Source organism: Telopea speciosissima, chromosome 9 (assembly GCF_018873765.1).
Source record: "Telopea speciosissima isolate NSW1024214 ecotype Mountain lineage chromosome 9, Tspe_v1, whole genome shotgun sequence".
Taxonomy (NCBI): domain Eukaryota; kingdom Viridiplantae; phylum Streptophyta; class Magnoliopsida; order Proteales; family Proteaceae; genus Telopea; species Telopea speciosissima.
Window position 1 is genome coordinate 10,471,711 of NC_057924.1, and position 22,692 is coordinate 10,494,402.

The window sequence follows — 22,692 nt, forward strand, 5'->3', positions numbered from 1 at the left end:
CTAAGAAGTACTTTAAAGGACCCAAATCTTTGATTTCAAATTGTTGGGCAAAGTAGATCTTCACTTTATCTATCTCAATTGTATCATCTCTAGTGACCACAATATCATCAACATAAATGACAAAGACTGTGATGGTACCATTGCCCCGCTTGGTAAAGAGAGTGTGGTCAGCTTGGCTCTGGGAATATCCATTCTTCAGAATGGTCTCCCGGAAGTGCTCAAATCATGCCTTTGGTGACTGTTTGAGACCATATAGTGTCTTCTTGAGAAGGTACACTTTCCCTTTAGCTGAGGGTATGTTGAAACCTGATGAAGTTTGCATGTACACTTCCTCTTCCAAGTCACCATGAAAGAATGCATTCTTGACATCTAACTGATATAAAAGCCAATCTTTATTGGCAGCCAATGATAAAAGAACTCTTATAGAGTTATGCTTGGCCATAGGAGCAAATGTCTCCTGATAGTCAATTCCATAGACTTGACTGTACCCCTAGGCAACCAACCTTGCTTTATATCTCTCAACAGTACCATCAGATTTATACTTGATTGTGTAGACCCATCTGCATCCAACTGGGACACGTTCCCCGGGAAGATCTACCAATTGCCAAGTACCATTCTTCTCAAGGGCCATCATCTCCTCAAACATAGCTTGTCTCCACTTTGGGTCAGACATAGCATAAGTAACATTCCTGGGAATAGAAGCAGTAGAGAGAGCAGTAATAAAGGCAAGACCTATAGGAGAAAGAGCATCGTAAGAAACAAACTGGGCTATAAGATTAGTGTAAGCTCTTTTTCCTTTTTTAACAGCAGTAAGAAGGTCTAAATCAGATGGAGGAGAAGGGATGTCACCTGATTGAGGAGAATGAATCTCAGGATGTTGATTTGGATCCAAAAAGGACTGTTGGCAGGTCTTCTTTCATTTACTCTGCAAGCTTTCACCTTTTTTGTACTTAATGTGATAATCCTTCTCCTTCTCATTATCAGAACCACTTGCAACAGCCAATTCTGTATTCATACTTGATTGATCATCAGTATCAACCACATCCACAGTCCTATGTTTTCCAATGTCAAGCATAAAAAGAGAGATAGGGAGAGGAGAATGAAGGAAATCAACAGCTTGTTCACTTCCACAATTCTCCCCCAGAAGAGGATGCTGAGAAAGGGCAAAGAAAGGGACAGATTCAAGAAAGGTGACATCTTTAGAGAGAAGACACCGACGAGAAGAAGGATGATAGCACTTGTAACCTTTGGAAGTAGAAGAATACCCAAGAAAGAGACACTTTAGAGCCTTGGGATCATGTTTAATGCGATGGGATTTGTTAACATGCACATAACAAACACAGCCAAAGACTTTGGGAGGAAGAGAGAAAGCATATTCCATTGGAGATAAAGTTTCTAAAGGAGATTTGGAACCAAGGAGTTTGGTAGGCATGCGATTTATGAGAAAAGAAGCAATGAGAAGAGCTTCAGACCAGAAGGTCTTAGGAACCTGCATGCCAAAGAGAAGACTCCAAGCGACCTCCAATAAATGGCAATTTTTTCTCTCCGCTACCCCATTTTGTTGGGGTGTGTCAACACACGCTAGCTGATGGATAATGCCATTGTCAGTAAAAAAAAGTTTGGAGGACACCAAACATATACTCCCCCCCCCCCTTATCAGAACGAACAATTTTGATTTGAGTATCAAACTGAGTAAGAATCATTTGATAAAAGTTCTTAAATGCATCACAAACATCACTTTTATGCTTCAAAAGAACAGTCTAAGTAGCACGAGAAAAATCATTAACAAATGAAACAAAGTAACGATAACCAAATAAAGAGGTAGTAGGGGAAGGTCCCTAAACATCAGTATGCACAATATGAAAAGGAAAAGCAGATCTATTCCCATGATATGGATAAGATGAACGACAGTGTTTGTCAAACATACATGGTTCACTTTGAAAAACATGAGAAGAAGCAATAGAAGAAAATAAGTGAGGTAATTGTTTATGTTGGAACCGCTTCCTCTAAAGGCCGACCTTATAAGAAAAGGAGGCCGACCTTATAGCAAAAGGAGGAAATAATATGTATATCATACAGGAACTCTAACACGGCGGACTATCAAAAGGGAGACACAGGTGGACAAATAATTTTTTTAACACTTACCCGCTCCCAGGGGGACTAGATACCGTGAACCCTGCTTACTTTGATACCATGATGGAACCACGTCCTCTAAAAGGCCGACATTGTAGGAAAGGAAGGAAACAATATGTATATCATACATGAACTCTAACACGGCGGACTATCCAAAGGGGGACACAAGTGGATAAATGGTTTTTTTAACAGTTTCCTCATTACAACAAAATATGAATGACCAAGACGACGATGCCATAACATAACAGAATCCACAGAACTACTATCATTACGCCCACACACATAGGAATGAGCTGTGGGCAAAAAAGGGTCAAAAAGGTAAAGGCCATGCTCCTCACGACCACTGCCAATAATTCTCTTCATCACCAAATCCTGAAAAAGACAGTGAGAGGGAAAAAAAAGTGACAACAGTTCAGAGATTTAGTCAAATGACTCATAGATAAAAGGTTAAGGGTAAGGTTAGGCACATGAAGGACAGAAGTAAGAAATGGAAGGTGTAACAGGGATGTTGCCCTTACCAGAGATGGAGGAAAGGGAGCCATCTGCTACCCTAACCTTGCCCTTACCAGAACAAATGGTATAGGAATCATAATAATGTGATGTACCAGTTATGTGGTCAGTGGCACCAGAATCAATGACCCAAGACTGAGCTGCAGTAGAAGCTTCAGTGGAGACCTGTAAAGCTGAGGATGAAGAGGAGCTGACCACTGTAGGTGTAGAAGATGTGCTCAGCTGTGACATGACCCTGCGAAACACTGCATCGGCCAAGGTAGAGTCATCCTGTGTAGCATCTGCCTCAGTCATCACAGAGTGTACTCGAGTTCCCCCTCTACGACCACCACGAGTACCACCTCGTGTACTAGGAGGACGACCATGAAGAGTCCAACACCAATCCTTAGTATGTCCAGATCGCCCACAATGATCACATTTAAACTTGTCTCAGCCACCCCCACTAGCAACACCTATCTCGGCTGCTCTGTCTCCCCTATGGTTAGGCCCCTGGCCTCTACCACCTCCACGAGTGTCTGGGAAGGAACTAGAATTGAGAGCTGACCTCTCAAGAGATGATGCTGGTGTTGGTTCCATAGCAACACACCGAGTCTCCTCACTCTGTAAGTAGCTACAAACCTCATCAAGAGATGGAAGAGGAGACCGGCCTAAAATTTGGAGCCTGATTGGTTCATAGTCAAGATTTAGGCCACCAAGTAAAGTGAAGACACGCTCCTTTTCAAGAGTATGATAGACCTTTGCTTCATCTTCTGGGTTGGAAAATTAAAGCTCCCTATAGTGGTCATACTCCTCCAAAAGACTAATGTAAGCATTGTAGTACTCAAAAATGGTCCTGTCACCCTGCCTCATTGAGTTAATTTTTTGGTGAAGCTGATAAACCTTGGCGGAGTCACCCATTCTATCAAATGTCTGGGAGAAACTGTCCTAAATTGCCTTGGCAGTTTCTTTTCGCACAAACCTTCTTCCAAGTTCGGGCTTTATGGAGAAGATTAGCCATGTCATAAAAGTAGAGTTTTCGGTCTCCCATTTCTCATAGGTAGGAGAACCAGCTGCTGGGGCTGTAATCGTACCTATAATGTGCCCAAGCTTCCCTTTGCTCCTAAGGGAAAGCTTCACTGAATGGGACCAATCCAAGTAATTAGTGTTATCAAGTTTCACGATGGAAATCTGTGGATTTGGGTTCTCATACACAAACTGAGGGGCTGTTATGGTGGGCTGTGAATCAGCCAAACCAAGTCCAGAAGAATCCAAAGCAGCCATAGTATAGGGGAAATGGCACTTGACCATAAACAAGGTACCAACAAGTGAGAGTACACAATCAACCCAAGAAAGGATTCCAACACAGAAAAAGAAATTCCAGCAAAGAATAAAAATAGTATAAGCTGGACCAGCCATCACCCAAACACTTTTCAAGCAACAAAAAGCACTTAACAATGTTCCAAGACTTCAAACAAGATGTCCATAATCATTTCTCAACTAAGAAGGGAGCCTATTGTACTCCAAATGCAAGAATAGGGACCAAATATCAGTCTCGGCTTTACCTGGGCAGAAAAGAGGTCACACGAAAATGAGCTATGCTCAAACCAGATCCACATCCATCAAGAGCAAACACCTGAGGTATAAATAGGACCCTTGTACGATCTTAAAGAGCTACTCCATGATCTAAACACAGCCCGAGATGAGGAGAGACAGGGCCTGCAACATAAACCTGGTGGAAACCCTAGCCGAGGCTCGGTGAGCTCCAAAACTTCATGAGGGCTTCAATGTAGCTCAAGGGACAGCTTCAATCACTTGAATAGGTTGTAAAGAACCTATTTCAGACTCCTTCAACAACCAGTTTGCATAGGAGCCTCTTCCTTGGAATCCCTTATGTTCTAGGATTCCAAAGAGAGGAAAAAAATAGGAACAAGAAGGATGGATACGACTCTCAAACCCTAAGCTTTGATACCGAGTTGAGATTTAGGTTAGGAAAGCAAGTAGAAGAGGGGGAAGAAGTTGGAGGAAGAAGAGGAGAGAAGGAGGAGACAAGAAAGAGGAGAAGAGAATATTTCGGCTGTAATTGTTGTGTGTGAGATGATTCTCTCCACACCTATATTACTCCACTAACAACACTAAACATATTACATCCAACCCCCCTAGGGAGGTAAAAGGTAAAAAGGTGAAAAAGGAGAAATTACAATATAAGGGAACTGGATGAAATCCAGTTCCTAAAGTACCCCTAGAACATAAATTCTAGTAACTCTAACACGTAGATCAGCTCAGCCATTGCTTCTTTGGTCTACGATCAGCTAGGGCACAGAAAAACTTGCTTGTTCTGAGGCGATCAAATGTATATAATGTATATTATATCCTTCTATACATTGCCTATACGCTCATTTTGTGTACATGTTTCTCTTCACTTGGCAACATTTAGCACCATACAACACTGCAGATCTCATAGCCATCTCCCAAAATTTAACTCTTTTCACTTGAAAAGTTGGAATACTTTAGAATCTCCTCTCCACTTCATCCTCCCAGCTTTAATTCTTCAAAAAACACCTAAATCTTCTGCATCCTATTCTGATATTACAAAAATCGACTCCAAATATTCTGTTCTCTTATCTTAGAACCTTCAGATTCTAAAGCATGCTTCGCTTATCCAACTCAGAATTTACCCCTCCTCTAGTCTCATCAATCAAAACTTTCTATCAACAAACATCAGGCACCATGAGATTCCATCCTGTACATGTCTAGTTAACTCATCCATGACTAATGTAAGGCAGGGTAGTATGGTAATATGGTCCTATTGTTCCTCATGAGTTCTTAATGCAATCCCAGGTTCAAAAAACCTGTTTGGGATCGCAATGGGCCCACCCAAGTCCTTAAGTAGATCAATATATAATGGAAGTGGCAATCTGGTAATTAACCAGAGCTTTAAGGGTTTACTTGGTAGGTGTTCCAATCCACTCATCCTAAACCCTAGATTCCCTCATCTTCCACTTTTAAAAACCCAAAACCCTAGACTACCTACTTGCTGCCAATTCAAGTGACAACCCTAACACCATTAAAACTTAATGAGACCTTCACTGATAGACTCCCCTACATCAATTTGACATAACCCTACCATCAAACCCTAGGTCCCATCAAACCCTAACCCCAATTTCACCTATTTCGACCTAGCCGAATTGCCCAGTTCATAGCAGAACCTGGTTATTGGCTTCTAGTTGGACCCCTTCCAATCTAGAACTACATTACCCCCCCCCACCCCTTTTCTTTGATCCTGAAACCATCCCAAGAGATTGTTATTCCCTCTGCTTTTTACATACAAGCTAAACATTAATCACAATAGGAAAACAGTCTTAGCAATTTAACAAGGGAAGAAAACCAGTACAATTATCTGAACAAATTACACGATTTTCAAATAAGAGACAAAAATGGCAGCCCACCCATTGAAGTGTTGACATAAACAATTAGGTATAAGACAACTGCAACTTTATTTGTCGTAGCTGTAATTAGATCTCCTCAAATTAACTTGGCCTGAACCCTATCCTCTATGTCCGACCATCCTGGGGTGGTGCCGCCACCACCCAAGGCCTCCCTTCTTCCTACCCTTGAACCTAGACCATGGTCCCCACTCTTCTCATCCCAAAACCCCCCTTCCCGTGATGGCTTCCCCCTGCACTTTGTCCCTCGCACCATTATCAGTGGCTCTAAGGCAGCCCATTACAAAGCTGATCTCCTTCTCCATGAGACCAAGAAATGGGATAACTGCCTAGTGGGGCACTTCATGGGATCTCGACCCCCCTTCCCCCTTGTGAAAGCTTCTCTTTCAAAGCGATGGGAAACTAAGGGTTGATTTGAAACATACCTGCTCGACCATGGTTTCTTTATCTTCAAGTTCGCTGAAGACGAAGACCGAGATAGAGTCATGGCTGGAGGTCCCTGGAACGTTGGAAGAAAACCTCTCTTTCTCCGGCAATGGAACTGATACCTTCAACTTCATCGCCTCGATCTCAGTTCTCTCCCAATCTGGATCTCTCTCCTTAGGCTCCCCTTGCATTTCTGGTGTAAGGAAGGCCTTAGCATGGTTGGCTCGGTCCTTGGAATTCCTCTCCTTTTTCAGATGGCAGAACAAAGCTCCAGGATAGTCTCGCTTTCTCCAGAATTTACGTGGATGTTCCGGCGGACTCACCCCTGCCAGCTCCCATCCTTGTAGTTGATGACGAAGGATTCTCCTCAACCAGGCTGTTCACTATGATTGGAGAACCCCGCAATGCCTATCGTGCAAAGTATTTGGTCATTTATCTGGAGAATGCCCTGAGGCTGGTAGAGAATCCACTGACGAAGCCTCCCCTGCCCTGCCCTCCTCTATCGAATGCCCTAACACTACCTTGGAGCCAAAAAACCCCTTTGTCAAAGCCTCTGCTTCTCTTCCAATCGGTTCTGAACAGTGCAGCCCTAGTCACGACCGGAGAAGAAGCCGCAATAGGAAATCTGGCCGGAAGGATTGCCCGGTGTCAATCTCTCCCATACGTCCTTGTCCCTCTGAGCAACTGGTCCCCCCTGCTATCGCAAACTCTAATCGATTCTCTCTCCTCTAGGTCGAGTCCCTATCTGATGGTGCAGTTTTCCTCCTCTCTGATTTGCAGAACCCTTGTCCTCTTCCTGAACCAGCCCCCTCTATCCCTACTCCTGTTGTGACTGCTACACTTGCTGCTCCTCTGCAATCTTGCCCCAAGACGCTTCCCTCACATCTCGGTATCACCTCCTTTCTAAAATCATTGTCTTAATCCTTTCTTTCCTCTCTGCCTTCTTTTCTAGATTCCCCCTTCCATTTCCACTACGCTCTCTCCCTCCACGATTACCCTATTCAACATTGTGGTCCCCACCCCGTCTAAAAAACTCCTTTCCAATTCTCCTCCTTTCTCCTTAATGTCCCCTTCCACCGACGTGGTCCCCTCCTTATCGTCTCCCCCTGTAGCCCAGGCCATCTATGGCCCCTCCTTGGATGGTATGGGACTTAAGGAATGATGGAAGGGAATAAAAAGTAAAAAGAAAACAGAGCGAAAGAGGCCCATCTTCTTATGGCCCAGATCCCTCCCCTTGCGTATCTTTGTTTGGCCCATCAGGCCCATCTGGTTTAAATGGCCCAGACCCCACCTCTTGTGCCTCTTTGTCTGGCCCATCAGGCCCATCTGGTTTAATTGGCCTAGATCCCTACCCTTGCTCCTCTTTGTCTGGCCCATCTGGCTGAAATGGCCCAATTCCCTCCCCTATCTGCTTTCCTCTCCCTACCGCCTCCTTGCCCTTCGCTTTATCTGTCACAGTAACCCCAGTTCCCCTCCTTTCCCTAAGAAGCGTCCCTACCTTTCCTACTCCTTGGCCGCCCTGGAATTGAACTCGCCTTTCCATTTAGATTATAGAATCAATGCTTTAAGCGATGAGCCTATTGACCCGAGTTATTTGGCCTTTCTGTGTCGGCTTTTGCTTGTATCCTCTCCCCTCCCCTTTCTTCTCCCTTTGGTAATTGAATTATTTATTCATCCAAAAAAAAAACTTTATTTGTCGTATTAGTTTTATGATTACCTTCATTTCTGAAATCTTCCAGTCTGGCTTCCTCTCAAAACTTGTGTTGTTTAGGTTTTCTATTTTTGTATTCTGCATATCATTAAAATGCCGTCTAGCCAGCCAACCACGTATAACTGCAGGAACAAAAATGCTGTGAATGAGAATTATAATCCTCAAGAAAGAGGGAGAGAGAGTTAAAAAACAGTGCACAAAATATGAGATTGAACAGCCACAAACTAAGACAAATGACAACAACAATTACTATACCAGATTGCAGACATATGACTGCATTCTGCTGATCATTAAGTGTTCTCCGAGCAAATTGCAGTTTCATATGCTTCTGTATGAGAACAACAGCCATCTGCTTCTTTGTCAAAAGCTGGTACTGCATTCTTGCATTTTCACCCCTGATAACTGCATGGGATTTTTGTTCAATTAGAACAAAAATGTGCAAAACCAAATAACAAAATTGTGCTAAGAGTATCTAAATTTAGGCGGTAAAGATGAAGGCAATGCATTGTTCCTTTGTGAAGACAAAAACGTAATTCTAAACTAACAATGGATACCCATTCTGTATTTAATAAATTCAGGACCATACAAAGGGAAGACGACATGAAACCAATGTGATCATAGAACCACCAAATGAATGTTTTCAGATGGAACCATCAAAACCAGCAAGACTACATGTGCATTACATGATTGCAGTGTAGTCATTCCTCTCCTGAGATCATGGAAATAATGGCGTGCTAGGTGACCACGGAAACATTTTTGGATACTAAGAATGGCTCCCAATATTTGCTTTCTTTTATCTTCCAGCGCACCAATCTACAAATCACCCAACATATAAGAAAATTAGAGCCACGCCAGAAGAAATAACAAATTGAAACAGGAATAAACAAAATCCTTAAATATGGTCATATTCAAATGTTAAGGTCAACCATTGACAGAACTAAAATAATGAGCATTGATACCATTCCTGCACTTTTTTTTTTTTCAAACCCGAATATTACCTGGGACCCGGGTTGGCCCCTAAACCTTTATTAAAATCAATAAGCAAATTATAAAGAATACAGGGGGGGACATTCCGCCTAACCCCTTCCCAAGACAACATCACACCTCTCAATGAACAGCCACCCCATACAAGAGTAAAAACAACCAAGCCATTAGCTTCGTAGGACAGGAAGGCCAGCCTTGTCCTCACGGAGAATGGCCTGAAAGGGACCACCCGGCAAGCTCTCCGGTTGATAAACAATAGAAGTCATCGCAAGACAAGAGTGCTTGGCCAACCAATCAGCCGCTCTGTTGCTCTCCCGATAGGCAAAAGTAATGTTGGCCCGAGTACAAGCTAATAATTCATGAATCTCCTTGTAGTGATACCATCCTTCCCATAAGTTACCCCTCCTCTGATTGACTGCTCTAATCGTTACCTCTGAGTCACAGTTAATCACAACATCCGTGAACCCCAAATCCTTACACAACCTTAGGCCATCCCTCAGCGCCTTGAGTTCCGCCAGAGAGCTGGTACTCGGCCCATAAAAATTAGAGAAGGCTGCCAGCGCTTTCCCATTCCGGTCTCTAATGATCCCACCTCCTCCACCCAGGCCAGGGTTACCAGAACAAGCTCCGTCAATGTTCAACTTTACCGAGTAGAAGGGGGGGCACCAGTATACTGGGATGGGCTGTTTGCACTTTACGATGGGAGCTGCAAGACCCAGACAACATTTCAAGGCAAGTGGAATACCTATTGCCATCAAAGAGTCATCTGTAGGTATCCTTCCATTCAGCAGCTGCCAAGAAAAGAAGCACATCTTCACCGGGAGTGTGCTATTCCATATCCACTTCGCATAGGAGACTATTGGCGACTGACCCCGCACCACATCCCACACCACCTTGGTAGAGAACAAGCCATTACTAGAGAGAGCCCAAACCAGCACATCTTCACCTCCCGACAAGAAAAAAGAAACTGACGAAATATACTCTCTTATGGCCTCTGAATCAATGCTGTCCAACACTTCTTGCTTCCAAGTGCCATCCTCGCAAAAGGCATCCTTCACCCTCAGCCCCATATCAACCCCAAGACCATTGTCTACAGTGTCCATTAGGGGACCAAAACCCGTCCAGTTGTCCAGCCAGAAGAGAATATTACCTGCCCCCAGCAGCCACCTGGAATTTGATAACAGGACCTCCTTGTGCTCCAAAGTGTGCCTCCAAGACTTAGAGCTTGTTTTGTTTGCCTCTGATAGAACAACATGCTGATTTTTAAAGAACTTAGCTTCGAAAAAATCACTCCAAATGGAGCGCTCCCCTAGCGCCCTCCACAGGCCTTTGAGCCTAAGCGAGAGTCCAACATCCTCCAGCAGTCTGATCCCTAGCCCTCCCTCCCCAACTGGCCTACAAACTTTATGCCATCCAACCCAATGTTTTCTCTTCCCCCACTCTGAGCAGCCCCATAGAAAGTCAGCAAAAATCCCATAGACCCTCCTAGACACCGCCTTGGGTGGTGCCAGTGTCGCAAGAACATGAATTGGAATTGAGGAAAGGTTATGCTTTATAAGAGTAATCCTGCCTCCTGCAGTAAGCAGCCTTCCTTGCCAACCTGCCACCTTGCATCTAATCTTCTCAATCAACCCATCAAACAAGCAAATCTTCATCCTCCCTGAATGGAGGGGTGCTCCTAGGTAAGTAATAGGGAGAGATTTCCTAGGAAAACCAGTTATCTCACCAACCAAGCGGCCTCTAGCTGGTGTGGCCAAACCACTCAACACAAAGCAGCTTTTCTGTCTATTAACCAGCTAACCCGAGAAGCCTTCGTACCTGCTGAGGAGACCCATGATCTGTTTAAGTGAACCCTTGAGCACCCTACAGAAGATAATAGTGTCATCTGCAAACAGGCAATGAGAAATCCCCGGACACCCTCTTGGAAGCTTGTAAAAGGAAGCATGCCCTTCCACAAACAAGTTTTTAATTCCCCTGTTCAGCACCTCCTCAGCGATGATAAAAAGAGCTGGCGAGAGGGGGTCACCTTGCCGCACCCCTCTAGAAGATTTGAAAAAGCCCGATTGTTTGCCCCCTAGCACTATAGAGAACCAACAGTTGTCAACCATCTTCTTAATCAAGCTGATCCAGGCGTCACTAAAACCAAATTTAGAGAGGACCTGCCAGAGAAAGTCCCACTCCAGGCGATCATAAGCCTTCGCCATGTCCAGCTTAAGAATATCATTGCCCCCCCTGATTTTCCGGTTAATGTCCTGGGCCATTTCTTGCACAATGGATATGGAGTCATGAATACTTTTGCCTTGCACAAACGCTCCTTGCTCCTCTGCAATTAATGAAGGGAGGATACCTGCCAGCCTGGAAGCAAAGATCTTGGCAATAATCTTGTAAGCAAAATTACAGAGGCTAATAGGACGAAGATCCGACATTACCTCGAGGTTGTCCTTCTTAGGAATGAGGACCAGGTTTGCAGAGGTGAAGCTCCTGGGAAGCTCCCCTCCCGTAAAGAAATCTTGGACCGCAGCCCAAACCTCCTCACCCACGATATCCTAGCACGAGGTAAAAAAATAGCCAGTAAAGCCATTCGGACCCTGTGCGCTCTCGCAAGGCAGAGAAAATAGCCCCCTTAACCTCTTCCTTCGTGGGCCACACAAGGAGACTAGCGTTATCAACCTCAGAGACAGCCTTTGGAACCACAGAGAGCAGTTCAACATCCACCACACAACCTTGAGACGAAATGATGTCAGAGAAATGCCGCACCGCCTCCGCTTGGATCCCCTCAGGGTTCATTATCCACTCTCCATTCCCCCCTTGATTTTCTGGATACAAGCCTGCCTCCTTCGAACATTCACCATAGCGTGAAAGAATTTCATGTTTCGATCCCCCTCCTTTAACCAAGTTACCCTGGATTTCTGCCTCCAGAATATTCCTCCTGTAGGAGAATTTCCTTCAAAATTTCCTTACCTGCTACCAATGCCTCTTTGGACTCATCGGAGGTTTGTTGGTCAAAAACCACCTCCGCTCTGCACACCGAGTCCTCAGCGTCCCTCACCTTCTGGTGTATATTGCCAAAGACCTCCTTGTTCCACTTTTGCAACGCACTACGATGAAATTTTAACTTAAAAAATAGCACATAAAGAGGGGAGCCAGAGACCGGCCGAGCCCACTGGTCCTTGATGAAATCATGAAAGCATGGATGCCTGAGCCACATCTGTTGAAACTTAAAGGAAGAGAAAGCCTGCTGCCCAGCCATCATAAAAGAAAGCCCGATGGGCGCATGATCTGAACATGCTCTGTTAAGGTGGGTGACAAAGCTGCTTGGGAAGGTAGCCAGCCAAGCAGTGTTAACCAGAAATCTGTCCAGCCTAGCCATCACCCTACCTGCCCCCACTTGATTATTTGTCCATGTGAACATGTTACCAGCGTAGCCCGCATCAACTAGGGCAGCCCTACTCACAAATGACCCAAACTCCTCCACAGAGAGAGAGCAAACTGGACGACCACCCAGCTTCTCAAGGGGGGATACAACCACATTAAAATCACCTCCCACTGCCTAAGGGTGCAACACCTCCCCCGAGAACACCTCAAGCCTCTCCCACAAGACCCTTCTTTCTACATTTGAACAACGACCATGGACAAAGGAAAAAAGAAAAGTCCCCTATTGGCCTCCTTACATTCAAGGGTAATAAACTGATCATGCTCCTCCACCCCACGGACGATCAGAGAGGCTTTCCAAAATCGAGCCTCGTCCAGCATACATGAAAAGACTCGCCAATCCTCCTCATTACCAATCTTGCCTTTGCCACGTGCCTTGGGTTCAAGAATAGCTACTGATGTCCGCCCTTGTGTAAACTCACCAAAGATTTCGACGCCTAATAGTCGGCTTATTTCCAACACCTCGAGCATTCCAAAATATGCAACTCATAAGGACACATCGCGAGGAGCTGCTGTCGATCGCATCGATCTCGTAACACGTCTTTGGGCCAAATCCCTATTATGTCCTCCTGCCTGGCCTTCTTAATTTTCTTCTGCATACATACAATTGCTCAAGGAAAGCGTTTTGGGATGCACACGATCGCGGAGCCGGCGACTCTTGCGTGAAGTACTATTCCCTTGTTTCTAACCTCCCAAGTGTCACCTAAACCCTCTCCTCCAGAGTGGAGCTAAAGGCTCTCAAACTCTCCACCATTTGTTGTCGCCCCACTCGGTTCGGCATAGCCAGAAACATAACCATCGTCTTTGGAACCCAACGGCAAAGGTCCATTTGCAAAATAGACTTATGAACCCGACCCCTTCAGGTTATGAAATAAAGCGAGCGTACCACTGTCACTACCCACTGAAAGGCCAAAGGCTGTTAGATCCACCATCGTTATGCCTTGGTTACCCAAACTGACAGCCCCAATCCTGGCTTGACCCTCGCCAACACTAACCTCACCTTCCTCCAGCTCATGCGCTCTCCTCCAATATGGCCGCATGTGGTCTCCTCCTCCACCCTAAGACAGGAGACCAGCTGGCTCGCAAATTATCCACCGTAGGCTGAATATCCACCTCATTACCTACTTTACCCCCTGCTCCCTACCCCTCCCTGGCCTTTCTCGTTACCCTCCTCTAATGACTTAAGCTTTTTTCTCAAACCCATTTCCAGTCCTATTGGGCCCTCCCCCCAAGCCCATGACCCCTCTTTTATTCCTAGGCCTAGCCTGGCGGACCTTTCCTTTCCCCCCCTCCTAGCCTAGGTCCCGGCCTAGTCCTCTCTCCACCTCTGGCCCAGCAGCCTGGCCCAAACCTCTGCGCCCCTTTCAACCCAGCCCCTCTTAACCACTACCCCCCTCTTAACCCAGCCCCTCTTAACCCTCTCCCCCCCAACCCAAGCCCAATCTTTCTTCACTTATAACCTGCCCATCATTCAACCCCCAGCCCATCTCTATCAACTATTCCCCAATCTCCTATCCCAATCCCTCCCCATATCCATCTCCTCCCCTTCCCTCTTGGACTTCCCCCTTGACCCCCCCTCTTTCTGAATTGCCCCCCCGGGTTTCACCTGCTCTTCCCTTCCCCCCCACTCAAGCCTCTTGTCCGCGACCCGGCTTTAGTCTTCTTTTGTCGTCATTACCGTAGCACCCCTCTGTTAGAGTGTATGGACTAGGGGTACTTTAGTACATGTCTATGTCATATGTCCTAGAGTTGTATTTTTATCTTTTATTTCTGTTTCTCTTTTACCTCCCTAGGGAGGTCCTTATAATTTCCTAAGAATGTCTTAATGAAGTAAATGGATGTTAGGAGAAGTAACTCCTAACATTCACGATTCTCTCCAACTGTCTTCTTCTTCCTCTCTTCTTCCTTCTTCTTCTTCTCCTTCATGCTGTTAATCCTTCCTCCTTACTAGGATCAATCAACTATAAATATTAACTTGGTATCAGAGCATCAAGGTCCTCTGGTTTGAGAGTCGGCTAGGGTCAGCCTTGTTTCCTTGTTTCTTCTACCTCTCTTTGGAACCCTTCTTCTCTTTAGGGTTCCATTAGGGGTTGTACAATGTGATGCAATACATCCCTTTAGAGTTCCATTCTTTGATTCAATATAGAATGGAGGGACTGCAGATATTAGTGAAGAAGAGCTGAAGCTCCAGCAGCTGCACAAAGATTACCACCAGCCTTTGCAACTTTATTTTTTGTTTCTCCCTCATCTCTCAACTTTTTGGGATGAGGTTTGGTGCTTTTGGATCGTTTAGGGGTGTCCTTTCAACCCCTCCAACAGTCGGTTGAAGAGAGAAGCACCTCGAGGAGTGTTGCTCCAAAGATTGCTGCCCAGTTTTTTTTCGCCAGTTGGTTTCTCTTCCCTGTTCGATTCTGCCTGTTGGCAGCTTGATTTACTTTGGGGCTGGGACCTTTTGACTCACCTTAAGGTACTCTTTAAGGCTTCTAAGGTCTTGATTGAGACATGAAGCAGGTTTGAGAGCTTTACTCTCATCCACAATACTGCCAGCAGGGTATTCTCTCTACCTTTTTTCTGTTGAAGACCTTGTTGAGGCTGTGCTATCTTGTGTGGTTCTTCATTATTGTGAGTGGCAGATTTGATTAGTGTTATGGCCTTGGATGATATGTGCTGCTGTTGTTTGGTTTGTGGAAACATTTAGTTTGTGTTATTTTTCCTTCAAGTGTATGCGCTTGGCTGCCTGTTGCTTGCTGTTATCCTTGTTGTGGTTGGGTTGAGGTGTCTCCCCATTTATACAGGGCTTTATTTTGCATTCCCCTGAGTTGTTTGGCAGTATGTCTACAGTGTCTGGGGCTGATTCTGAGGTCAGTGGACCAATTCCGGTCAGTGGTATCCCATTTTTGGCTTCCTTTGACAATCCCAACACCTAAATATCTGTTGTGAAATTGGACAATACCAATTACTTGGATTGGTCCCGTTCTGTGAAGTTGTCTCTACGCAGTAGGGAGAAGTTGGGATACATTACTGGATCTATCAAGGCTCCTGCTACCACTAATGCAGGCTATGTCAAGTGGGAGACTGAGAACTCTACTGCTATGACTTGGCTGATATTCTCCATAAAACCTGAGATAGGTAGGAGGTTTATGAGTAAGGAGACTGCGAAGGATATCTGGGACAGTGCCTCCAAGATTTATGATAGAGTTGGTGATGCAACTAAAGTGTATCAAATCCTTCAAAAAATCATCCATATGAAACAGGGTGATAGGAGCATATCTGATTACTACAACACTATTATCAGCTTGTGGGAGGAGTATGATCACTATAACAATATCCACCTGTCTAATTCTGAGAATGAGGCCATGGTCTACAGGAACCGTGAAAAGGAAAGAGTCCTTATCTTGCTGGGTGGTCGTAACCCAGAATATGAGCCTCTTCGTTTGCAAATCCTAAGGAGATCTCCCTTTCCATCTTTGGATGACGTGTGCAGCTACTTGCAGAGTGAGGAAACCAGGAGAGCAACTATGGATGTTACCCCATCAACAAAGAGATCTGCTCTTGTTTCTAGTTCCCACAGAGAATGGAAAAGTGGGGGAAGAGGCCAAGGGCCAACTCGTGGAGATCATCGTGAGAGGTTCAAATGTGATTATTATGGGAAGCTTGGACACACCAAGGACAGGTGTTGGGATCTTCATGGGCAGCCCCCTGCTATGCGTGGTGGTTCCTCTAATGCCTGTGGAGGCAAGCGAGGGGGAGCTAGGGCTCACTCAGTAACGTATGAGTCTGAGACATCTGGACCCCAGCCTGCTCCTGATTCCCTTTCACAGAATGATATTGCCGCCCTCCGCTGCTTGATGTCTCACCTTGGAGGGTCAGCTACTGGTTCTACATATGGAGGATTAACTACTTCTGCCTCAGCTCTGCAGGTCTCGTCTGCTCCTACTACTACACCCACCTGGATTATTGACTCTGGAGCCTCTGACCACATGACTGGTATGTCACAGTATTATGATTCCTACTCCATTTGCTCTGGCTGGGACAAGGTAAGGGTTGCTTATGGTTCCCTTTCTTCTGTCCCTGGTAAGGGTAATGTGCGAGTTACTCCCTCTATTTCCCTTGAGTCTGTCCTTCATGTTCCTAATTTTGCTACTAACCTATTATTAGTGAGTCACCTAACCAAATCCTTACATTGTTGTGTCACTTTCTTTCCTTCCTATTGTGTCTTTCAGGATTTAGAGACAAAGAGGGTTATTGGCAGTGGGACTGAGAAAGGAGGACTCTTTCTTCTTGAACCACGGTTACCTGCTCAATCTACTGTTGCAGCTTATGTTTATGATCGGAGTAACCGTAATACTTTGGAGTCTGTAATGCTTTGGCATCAGCATTTGGGTCATCTCTCTTTTGTCGTTATGAGGAGAAAGTTACCCCGCTTGTTTACTTCTTTCCCTTCATCTTATGTTTTTCAGTGTGAATCTTATATTTTTGCTAAACATTATCGCACATCTTATCCTTATCGTGGTAATAGATCTACTGCACCTTTTTCCCTTGTTCATGCTGATGTTTGGGGGCCTTCCCCTGCTACTTCTTTATCTAGATTTCGTTACTTTGTTTCATTTGTGGATGACTATTCTCGGTCTACTTGGACTGTTTTGTTAAAACAAAAGAGTGACGTTTGTGATGCTTTTAAGGATTTTTATCAACTTATTAGTACTCAGTTTGGTACTTGCATCCAAGTTGTTAGGTCTGATAAGGGGGGTGAGTACACGTATGGGGGGCTCCAATAGTTCTTTACTGATAATGGAATCATCCATCAACTGGCTTGTGTTGACACCCTACAGCAAAATGGGGTGGCTGAGCGTAAAAACCGCCATTTGCTAGAAATCACCATGGGTCTTCTCTTTGGTATGCATGTGCCTAAGACCTTCTGGTCTGATGCACTTCATACCGCTGGCTTTCTTATTAATCGGATGCCAACTCCACTCTTTGGCTCCAAATCCCCTCTGGTTCTTCTTTCTCCTCATTCCTCAGTTTTCTCCTTGCCTCCGAGAGTCTTTGGTTGTGTTTGTTATGTTCATGTCAACAAATCAGCCAGTACCAAGCTTAATCCCAAAGCTCTCAAGTGCATCTTCTTGGGCTACTCTGATTCAACCAAAGGGTATAAGTGCTACCATCCTCCTTCCCGAAGGCGACTTCTCTCCAAAGATGTTACCTTCTTTGAGTCTATCTCTTATTTTTCTTCCCCTCAACATTCCGTTCAGGGGGAGAGTACTAGCAGTGAACAGAATGCTGATGTCATTCCCTTTCTATCTCCCTTGCCTACCTCCACTTCCCCATTCTTATTTAATATTGGAAAGTACAAAGAAGTGGATGTTGTTGATGATGCTGATGCTGATGGTGTTGTTGATATTGATGCTAGTAGTGGTGGTGATGATAGCAGGAAAACAGAATACAAGGGAATAAGATTCAAAGAAGATGGTGTATTCACAAGAGGTGAATCCTTGTTGAATGGAAAAGGGAAGCAACCATGGTATAAGCAACCCTGCCAAAACCCCTCTTTGGATCCACATCCTCGTCTCATCCTCCTCGGCCAGGTAATTCCTCTCTTGAATTAGATCTTCCCATTGCTATGAGAAAGGGGAAGAGAGCACATACTAACCCCATAGCCCAGTTTGTTTCCTATGACTCTATCTCTCCTACAGGTATTGCTTTTTCCACTGCTCTTGAGTCTTCTTCCATTCCCAAAAATGTCACAGAGGCCTTATCCGATCCAAAATAGATGGCAAGCAATGACTGAGGAAATGGTGGCTCTAGAGAAGAACAATACCTGGACACTAGTTGATCTTCCCAGGGGTTGAACTCCAGTTAGATGCAGATGGGTTTATACAATCAAGTATAGATCCGATGGTACAGTGGAAAGGTACAAAGCTAGGCTGGTTGCAAAGGGGTATAGTCAGGTGTATGGCATTGACTACCAGGAGACTTTTGCCCCTATAGCCAAACATAACTCCATCAGGGTTCTTCTTTCAGTGGCAGCCAATAAAGATTGGCCAATGTACCAATTAGATGTGAAGAATGCATTTCTTCATGGAGATTTAGCAAAAGAAGTATACATGCAGCCTCCACCTTGTTTCAAGTGTCCCTCAGCTGAAGGGAAAGTATGTCTCTTGAAGAAAGCTCTCTATGGCCTCAAGCAGTCTCCTAAGGCCTAGTTTGAGAGATTTAGACAAGCCATCCTGAAGAATGGGTATTATCAGAGTCAAGCTGACTACACCTTGTTTATCAGGAGAGGTAATGGTATAATTACAGCTCTCATTGTCTATGTTGATGACATTGTGGTGACTGGGAATGATGTTGCTGAGATAAACAGATTGAAATCTATTTGGCTAAACAGTTTGAGATCAAAGACCTTGGACTTTTGAAATACTTCTTGGGTATTGAAGTATGTAGATCAAGGAAAGGGATCAACATTTGCCAAAGGAAATTTGTCTTGGATCTTTTGAAAGAGACAGGGATGATGGGGTGCAAACCAGCCACTTCCCCCATTGATCCGAATCATAAACTTGGTGATGAATGTGGTTCTCCTCTTATAGATGCAAGCAAGTACCAAAGGTTAGTTGGGAAACAAATCTATCTCTCCTTGACTCAACTAGACATATCTTATGCAGTTGGAGTGGTGAGTCAGTTCATGCATGCTCCCAGGAGTGGACATCTGGATGCAGTGTATCGCATCATTAGATACTTGAAGTCTTGTCCAGGAAATGGTCTTCTATTTGCCAGGCATGACCATTTACAGATTGAAGGCTACACAGATGCTGATTGGGCTGGTTCAGTCTCTAACAAGAGATCTACTTCTGGGTACTGTACCTTTGTGGGTAGTAATCTAGTTACTTGGAGGAGCAAGAAACAACCAGTTGTAGCTAGATCCAGTGCAGAGGCCGAGTTTAGGGCCATGGCTCATGGAGTATGTGAGCTTATATGGTTAAAGAGACTTCTTCAAGACTTGAGCTTTGAAACTGCAGGGCCAATGAGACTTTATTGTGACAACAAAGCTGCCATAAGCATTGCCCATAATCCGGTTCAACATGATCGAACCAAGAATATTGAGGTTGATCGTCACTTCATCAAAGAGAAGCTGGATTCTGAGTGCATTTGCACTCCCTTTTTGAAGATAGGTGATCAAGTAGCAGATATCTTCACCAAGGGTCTCATTCCTGGTCTATTTAGTGCCTTATTGTCCAAGCTAGGAATGTATGACATTTATTCTCCAGCTTGAGGGGGAGTATTAGAGTATATGGACTAGGGGTACTTTAGTACATGTTTATGTCATATGTCCTAGAGTTGTATTTTTATCTTTTATTTCTGTTTCTCTTTTCTCCCTCCGGTACGCACATTGCTATTCCCCCTCTAGTGGTCATGTCTGCAGGCTTCATTTGGAATGTCAGGGGTCTCAACTCCCTAGCCAAACATCAGGACATTAGATCCCTCATCAAATCCACCCATTCTTCTTTTTGTGCCCTTCTTGAGACCCGTGTTCTACAAGATAATGCCTCCTACATTGCAGCCTCAATTACCCCCTCCTAGTCCCTTCTCTCTAATTACAATCACTCCCCTCTCGGTCGGATCTGGTTCCTCTGGGACCCTTCCAAAATCAACATCTCTCTTTCCCATTCCTCTTCCCAATTCCTCCATCTCAACCTTTCCATTCCCAATTCCCATTCCACTTTCTTTCCGACGGTTGTCTATGCCTGTAACCATGCTATTGACTGTTCTTCTCTTTGGCTTGATTTCACCCTCCTCAAAACCTCCACGGACTCCATTCCTTAGGGTTTAGGCGGGGACTTCAATGTGGTGCGATCCCAAGATGAGAAACAGGGTGGCAGACCTATTGACTCTTCCTCCGTCCTTGCTTTTAACGAGTGCTTAGAAGATCTAGGCATGGAGGACCTTCGCTGGACTGGTTCCCCCCTTACTTGGAACAATCGGCGCGTTAACGCTAGTTGCATCCCCCACTATAACTCGAACCACTGCTGAATCAGCCCATCCCTTGCAGATCCACGTTTGCCCACGTGTGAGGGGATTGGGAGCTCTTTCACCCACCTTCTAACACGATCAATGATAGTGGCAGCAGTACGCTTAGTTTCCCCATGCCTCCTTTTGTTTCTTTCTTTCCATAGCTCCCACACAATCAAAGCCGGCAAGAGCCCCACAATGTAATCACTGATGCACCTGTAGCTCGCTAACCCATGCCATAGCGCTAGCCGACCCCTAACATCCTGCCCTGGGTAAGGCACCAAGTCAAAAAGGCGAGAGAAGAACCTCCATACCTTAGCCGCTATAACACCACCTATTAGGCAGTGATCAGTAGTTTCCCTTTGGGGGGAGCCACAGCAGTAACAACGAGAGGCCAAGGGAATCCCAACTGACATTAAGGTAACTTCCGTAGGTATCTTGCCGTTCAACAGCTGCCAGGAGAAGAAAGCCACCTTGGTTGGGAGCAAGGGGTTCCATATCCACTTTGCATAGGCAGCAACTGACCCCACCATCCTGATCTCATACCAGACCGATTTGGTTGAAAAGCGACCATCACTAGCCGGTGCCCACACTAGAACATCTGGCCTGTCTGAGATGTGAACATTACCTTGGACGATAGCCTGCCAGATGGCCTCATCATCAATGTGATCCAAGATGTCTTGTCTCCAAGAGCCATCCCCCTCAACAACATCTTTCACTCGCAGATCAACATCTACCAGAAGGGCATTGTCCACTGCATCAATCACAGGACCCGCCCCAGACCAGTTATCAAGCCATAAAGAGACATTCCCAGAGCCAACCAGCCACCGAGATCTCTCCAAGATCATTCCCCTAAACGCCAGCGCATCCCTCCAAGACCTAGAAGTCACCCCATGAGGGTCAACCAGCACCATATGGAGGCCCTTGAAGAACTTGGCCTTGAAAAAACTGCTCCATAAAGAATGCTCCGTCAGAATGCGCCAGAGACCCTTAAGCCTCAAAGAGAGCCCAACCTCGTCCAGCAACCTAACACCAAGGCCCCCTTCCTCCTGCGGCCTGCACACCTTCTGCCAGTTGACCCAGTGCCTTCATTTCCCCCATTCCGAGGTTCCCCAGAGAAAGTCAGCAAAGATGCAACACAGCCTTCGCAACACAGCTTTAGGAGGGTCCAGCGTGGCCAGGACATGGCTAGGGACAGAAGAGAGAACATGCTTTAGCAAGGTAACCCGGCCCCCCGCTGAGAGGAGCTTACCCTTCCAACCTACCACCTTATTATTGATTTTATCAATAAGAGCATCAAAGAAGCAAACCTTGAGCCTACCACAGTGAAGCGGGGCTCCTAAATAAGTGATAGGGAGTGCCTTCTGAGAAAAGCCTGTAACTGCCCCCACCATCCTAGCATGGGCACGCGTTGCCTTGTGCCCAACCACAAAACAGCTCTTCTGTTTGTTGACCAACTGTCCAGAGAAACCTTCATACCTAGAGAGAAACCCCATGATCTGCTTAAGAGAGCCCTTGAGACCCCTGGAGAAGATGATGGTGTCATCAGCAAAAAGACTGTGAGAGATCCCCGGGCACCCTCTCGGCAACCTGAAGTAGGCGGCATGACCTTCCATAAATAACTCCTTGATTCCCCTGCTAAGCACCTCCTCTGCCAAAATGAAGAGCGTAGGTGACAGGGGGTCCCCTTGTCGCACTCCCTGGTAGATTTGAAGAACCCTGACTGCCTGCCCCCAAGTACTACCGAGAACCAGGAATTCTCGACCGTCCACCTGACCAGATTGACCCAATCCCTACAAAACCCAAACTTCAAGAGCACACTCCATAGAAACCCCCATTCAAGCCGATCATAGGCCTTGGCCATGTCTAGCTTAAGGATCACATTTCCCCCCCTCGCCTTCCTGTTCAACTCGTGTGAAACCTCTTGCACTAAAGAAATGTTATCATGAATGCATCTCCCCTGCACAAAAGCACCCTGCTCCTCCGCCACCAGGGTAGGCAGTAGACCCGCCAACCTAGAGGTCATGATCTTCGTAATAACCTTGTAGGAGAAGTTGTATAGGCTAATAG

General features: G+C 45.5%; 1 protein-coding gene across 2 annotated transcripts in view; it reads right to left on the reverse strand.

Annotated features, from left to right (window-relative positions):
* LOC122639654 (myosin-2-like) overlaps nt 1–22,692 on the reverse strand; it is an 80,785-nt gene that overhangs the window by 7,485 nt on the left and 50,608 nt on the right. For both annotated transcript variants that reach the window (XM_043832534.1, XM_043832533.1), the window contains exons 20-22: nt 8,886–9,015; nt 8,458–8,604; nt 8,209–8,324 (exon numbers count right to left, since the gene is read on the reverse strand). In XM_043832534.1, the coding sequence (XP_043688469.1) occupies nt 8,209–8,324; nt 8,458–8,604; nt 8,886–9,015 (393 nt within the window). The remainder of the gene's footprint in view (nt 1–8,208; nt 8,325–8,457; nt 8,605–8,885; nt 9,016–22,692) is intronic.